We start from the raw sequence: 5,819 nt of genomic DNA, 5'->3' as shown, positions 1-5,819 counted from the left end.
GGATTTATTGTAGAGATGAGGTCTCGCCAAGTTGCCCAGGCGGGTCTCGAACCTGCGGGTTCAGGCAATTCACTCACCTCGGCCTCCCAAGGCATGGGATTACAGGCTGAGTCACCAAGCCCGGCCTAGGTCTTAGCTTCTTATCTTGTCTTTTTGGGAATGTTATCTCTTGGTGGCTTAATGAGTAGTTATCATCAATGTCATCCCCCCTTTCATTGACCAGTGCAGGCTAGGACTGGTGGGGTATTTGATTAATCTCAAGCTGAATTCATTATTCTCTATTTGGAAACAGAACTGCCAATTATTTATTACTGTTTCTTCTCTACAAAGCACTTCCTAGATACTGAGTGAATACCATCTAAGCAAAGCAATAGTCCCTGCCCTTACAGAGCTACTGGGGTTTTACAATCAACTTTAACAATTTAAAAAAAAAAACTTAAAAAAAAATACACTTTAAAAAAAATTGTGTTTTATTTTGAAGATGTGGTATACCGTTCACAATTAGGTATACCAGTGGTCATTGTACAGATAAAGTTTGAACCTGGCTTTGGTCCCTACAAAAATACACTTTTCTATTAGACTTTAAGCTCCCTTAGAATAAGTGACACAGCAGATTTCCCACTTTATCCACTAGAGTGCTTCTTACTGTTGTACATAGTAGGTGCTTAGATTTGTTAAGTAAAATTTTTAAATTCACAAACAAAAATTGTATATATTTATGCTGTAAAACATGATGTTTTGATATGTGTGTATGTTGTGAAACGTCTTGAATTAAGCTAATTAACACATCCATCACTACATACTTAACTTTATTTTTTTTGAATTGTAGTCTCACTCCATCACCTAGGCTGGAGTGCAGTGGCATGCTCACAGCCACCCCAGCATCAACCTGCTGGGCTCCGGCTATCCTTCCTCCTCAACCTTCCAAGTAGCCAGAACTAGAGGCGTGCGCTACCACACCTGGCTAATTTTTAAAATTTATTTATTGTAGAGATGAGGTCTCACCATGTTACCCAGGCTGGTCTTGAACCTGCAGGCTCTGGCAATCCTCTCTCCTTGGCCTCCCAAAATGCTGAGATTACAGGCTTGAGCCACTGCGCTACATACTTACTTTTTATTGTTGTTGTGAGAACATTTAAAGTCTCTTAGTGGTTTTCAACTGTGCAGTACCTTGTTATGAGTTACAGTTGCCATGTTGTACAGTAGTTCTCTAGAATGCTCGCCTCCTGTCTAAGTGGTATTCTGTACCCTTTGACCACATCTCCCCAACCCAACCACTTGGTAACCACCATTCTACTCTCAGCATCTTTGAGTTTGACCTTTTTAGATTCCACCTATAAATGAGATCATGCGGTATTTGTCTTTCTATGCTTGCCTTATTTCACTCAGCATAATGTCCTATGTGATAAATGTTAAGTAAGATTTAAAAATTACGGAAGTATACATTGACATTCTGGAAATTTGGGGAAAATGATTAAAAATATAAAGAAGAAAATTAAAACCACCTATAATTTCACTTCTCAACTACAAAAACTGTCACCTCAAAGTATTTTATTTCAGTATGTTTTCTGTTATTCACAAATTTCCTCCCATGTACTAAAAACCGTTAAAGACAGGGTTTTTAGTAACTATACAATATTTTCTTATATCATTTGCTTAATGTCTTCCTAATAGTGCACATTTAAGTTGCTTCTTTTTATATATAATACTGTGTTGATCAACAGAGGCATATGAATTATGATATTTTCTTGGGATTGATTCCTAGAAATGGAATCACCAATCAGAGTATAAACTGCCATTCCATTGACTTCTAAACTGCACAGATGATTCCAATTTTTGTTTGTTTGCCAGGAGTAATTGTGAGGAACAGTCTCAGTACCTTTGCCAATGTGGAACTACAGACATGTTATGAATGAGTTAGGACACTAATTCCCAATTGATAATAAATTGTGCCTGTAGTCTAAGCAGTTTGCTTTGCAATGAAATTGTTGATATAAGTGGTTGCAGTTTTGTTTGTTTGTTTATTGAGTTGGAGTCTTACTCTGTTGCCCAGGCTGGAGTGCAGTGGCATGCTCATGGCCACCGCAGCCTCAACCTGCTGGGCTCAGACGACACTTCCACCTCAGCATTCCAAGTAGCTGGAAATGCAGATATGCGCCACCATGCCTGGCTAATTTTTCTTGATTTACTGTTGCCCAGACTCGGCTCAAACCCCTGGGCTCAGGCAGTCCTCTTGCCTCTGCCTCCCAAAGTGCTGGGATTATAGGCATGAGCCACCACACCTGCCAAGTGTTGGTATTCAGTGGTTAAAAATAGTTTCTTCTCATAAGTAGATAGACATTGGTTTTTTTGTTTTGTTTGTTTTGTTTTTGAGTTGGAATCTCACTCTTTTGCCCAGGCTGGAGTGCAGTGACATGCTCACAGCCACTGCAGCCTCAACCTGCTGGGCTCAGGCCATTCTTCTGCCTCAGCCTTCCAAGTAGCTGGAACCACAGGAGTGTGCCACCACACCTGGTTATTTTTTTTGATTTATTGTAGAGATATCTCGCAAAGTTGCCTAGGCTGGTCTTGAACCCCTGGGCTCAGGCAGTCCTCTCACCTTTGCCTCCCAGACAGCTGGAATTACAGGCATGAGCCACTGCATCCAGCTGACATTGTTTACATGATCTTTTCTAGAGCTTTCTTGGATTCTCAGTCATCTTTTCCAATAGCAGTTGAAGGGATTGTTTGTACACATCAGGTCTCACATCCATAAATGCCCACACCAGGCTTAGCCCCTCCAGTGGGTCCCCATGAGACTTAGGGTGAACCCTGGGCCCTCCCGTGGCCTGCATGTCCTCCGTGGCCTGCTTCTCTGACCTGGTCTCCCGTACAGTCCCCTGCCACCGTGCTCCTTCCTAACTGGTCTCTGCTCCTAGGACTCGCAGGCTGGCTTCCTCCTCTGGTCTGAACTCTACTCTTTCCTCTCTCTGCCTGCAGTGCCTGTGCTGCCCCCCATGGCTGACTCCTCACTGTCCAGGTCCCCACCTCAAAGAGGCCTGGCATCTCTGGCAGACTCTCCTCTTCTGGTCGTGATGATGTGGCCCTGTCAGTGTGTGTCATGGCCCCTATCGCCCCTAAAATGACCCTGTGACTGTTTCTTTGTTTACTGTTTGCCCCCCTGCAGGAGAATATCAGCTCCCTAGGGGCACCTTTCTCCTCTGCCTGTTCACTTCTGCATCTCCAGCACTTAAAACTATTCCTGACATAAAATCAAAGACAGTACATCTTTGTTAACATGTGAAGCAGCAAACAGTTTTGGAGTTGCTTTGCGGTCTTTATTGACCGATTCATTTCTGTTAATAGCTCAGTGGTAGGCTTAGGTCTAATCCCTGGCCCCTAAGTATCTAAAATTTCAGGGACGTTAATTTACCTGAAATTTTTCTCTGGATAGCAGTCATTAGGGGAGAATTTCAATGATCATGAGAACAATTAAATCTAGCTGGATATAGTGGCTTACGCCTGTAATCCCAGCACTTTGGGCAGCAGAGGCAAGAGGGTTGCCTGAGCCCAGGGGTCAAGACCAGACTGAGCAACATGGCAAGACCTCATCTCTACAGTAAATTTTAAAAAATACTAGCCAGGCATGATAGTGCATGCCTATGCTTCCAGCTGCTTGGAAGGCTGAGGTGGAAGGATTGCCTGAGCCCAGCAGGCTGCGGTAGCCATGAGCATGCCAATGCACTCCAACCTGAGCAAGTGAGATTCTGACTCGAAAAGAAAAGAAAAATCTAAACTCTGACATTCATGTTATACCCTTAGGTCTCTGGTCTGGGTTGATTGTGTGTGTCTTCTTTCAAGCCCTGTTCTACTTGGTGTGCATCTTGAGGATCAACTGGAATAAAGTTGCAGAGGAGGTGAGTCCGAGTGTGATTTAGAGTTGTGGCTCTGCTTGGTAAGGGACCTTTTAGGATCACAATGAGAAAAACACTACTGGCAATGTAACTCACCGTGATCCATGAAATACATTTCATATTGGGGAAGGGGAAGGCAGGAGAAAATCGTAAATCAGCACTTTTTCCTCTTAACATAGAGCTGATTCAACATCTACTAATCAGGGACTTGACCTTAAAAAAATTAGTTTAAAAAATATTCTGCTGTTTTGGTGTGATAGTCTTTAGAAATGTAGTAGTTTGTTTCCTGTGTATACTGACTTGCTAACTGTTGTTTACCCTTCTTTTTCTTGTTTTCCGTTTTTTTCTGAGGACAAAAAAGGTGGGGAAAGCAATTTTTTAGTATCTGTGATCTGTGGGAAATACTTAGGGGGCAGAACTCTGTGTAGATGGAGGGTCAGAATCTTGACTGACATGAGCATCTGTGTGTTCAATTGGGAGCTCTTTTTCTTGTTCGAGCCTTGAGATGAAACAGGTGGCAGGTTGGTTTAGGGGCAGGATTATTAATAAATTAACATTATTAGTAGTAAATTATTAATAAAACACACGAGTATATGCGTACCAGCCATCACTGTCTCACTCTGACCAACCTTTAGGTCTTGGATTTGCCTAGTGGTGATACATTATGTCTTTCCTATCTTGTTTGCTTTATTCAGGGACTAAACTTCATAGGAGATTAATTTGGACCATAAACTACCTTCTGGATGACAGCACCATTGACCTTTAGACTTTATTCCTGTTATTTGTGAGCAGGGCTCTAAAGGCACAACACTATGTCAAATCTGAGCTCTAGCCATGAGCAGCTTTCCATAATATTATTGCAAGGCGAGCAGGAGAGCAAGGGAACAATGGGTTTTCTGCTTTTATGTTCTTTTGGCTTCTGGCCTATTTGGGACCAAGGAAGACTAGCCCGTGAGCAGTAATTTCAGCAGTGTTTTAGAAGTTTTAACAGATGACCACTACCTTGACTTGACTTATACTTCATTTATTCATATGACACTTGTTTCTAGGCACAGGTTCGAGCTGGGCTCAAAAGGAGTAAGGAGACCACACCTGCCCCCACAGGTAACAGAGGCCATTTTCTGGTGTACTCGATTTCAGGCCAGGCATGGTGGCTCATACCTGTAATGGCAGTGCTTTGGGAGACTGAGGTGGGAGGATTGCTTGAGGGCAGAAGTTTGAAACCAACTTTAGGTATCTGGAAAGTGCTGGGATTATAGGCTGAGCCACCAAGCCTGGCCTGAAATGATCTTTTAATGTGACCTCATGTGAACTAACCAGTGATTGATGGTCATTGTTTACAGCGTATTCTCATGTAAATTTCAGTAAATTCCCCTTGCTCTACCCATATGTAAGTAAATGCCCCACTGTTCTCTGCAAACAGATCTGTCAGTCCTGGGAAGAGAAGTAACTGATGGAATAATTTTGCCTGATGTCATCAGACTAGAGAGCCAGACCCTCCAACTGATGGTGGTGGAAGAAAGCCCCCAGTTCTCAGTGTCCACCGGCGGGAATATCTTGACAGTGCGACAACTTATTCTGTATCGTGGAATGGCTTTAGCCCTTGCTGTTGTGGTCCTTTTAGCAGGAATTTTCATAAGAGTTTTTACTGACCGTGGCTGAAATGGAAGAATTCTCACCGTTCTACAAACTGGAAATGATAATTATATGCCGTAGATTAGATGGAAGATGACCTTGGTATTTGCATGGCGGTTTTATTCTCAGCTGTGGATGGAAAGGAGACCAGTGCTGTTTCCTTGGTTATTCTAACAAACTGGCCTATCTTAATGGAAATCAAGAAAGGAACTATAATTTTAAGTAAACTTTTCTCTGCTGACTTAGTCATGGCTTCTGAGTATGTAATTTTGATTCTCCTTGATGTAAAGA

The 5,819-nt window shown here is 42.5% G+C and overlaps 1 protein-coding gene across 1 annotated transcript in view; it reads left to right on the top strand.

Moving 5' to 3' along the window:
- Positions 1-5,555, top strand: part of LOC103273103 (multidrug and toxin extrusion protein 2-like) — a 46,093-nt gene extending 40,538 nt beyond the window's left edge. Inside the window, exons 14-16 of the mRNA XM_021718806.1 lie at positions 3,802-3,896; positions 4,943-4,997; positions 5,317-5,555. Coding sequence (XP_021574481.1) covers positions 3,802-3,896; positions 4,943-4,997; positions 5,317-5,555 — 389 coding nt within the window. The remainder of the gene's footprint in view (positions 1-3,801; positions 3,897-4,942; positions 4,998-5,316) is intronic.
- The last annotated feature ends 264 nt before the right edge of the window (positions 5,556-5,819 follow it).

Source organism: Carlito syrichta, unplaced genomic scaffold, assembly GCF_000164805.1.
Source record: "Carlito syrichta isolate Samal-C Ts95f unplaced genomic scaffold, Tarsius_syrichta-2.0.1 Scaffold313533, whole genome shotgun sequence".
Classification (NCBI taxonomy): domain Eukaryota; kingdom Metazoa; phylum Chordata; class Mammalia; order Primates; family Tarsiidae; genus Carlito; species Carlito syrichta.
The sequence above is the reverse complement of the archived record's forward strand: the minus strand, read 5'-3'. Positions and strand labels throughout refer to the sequence as shown.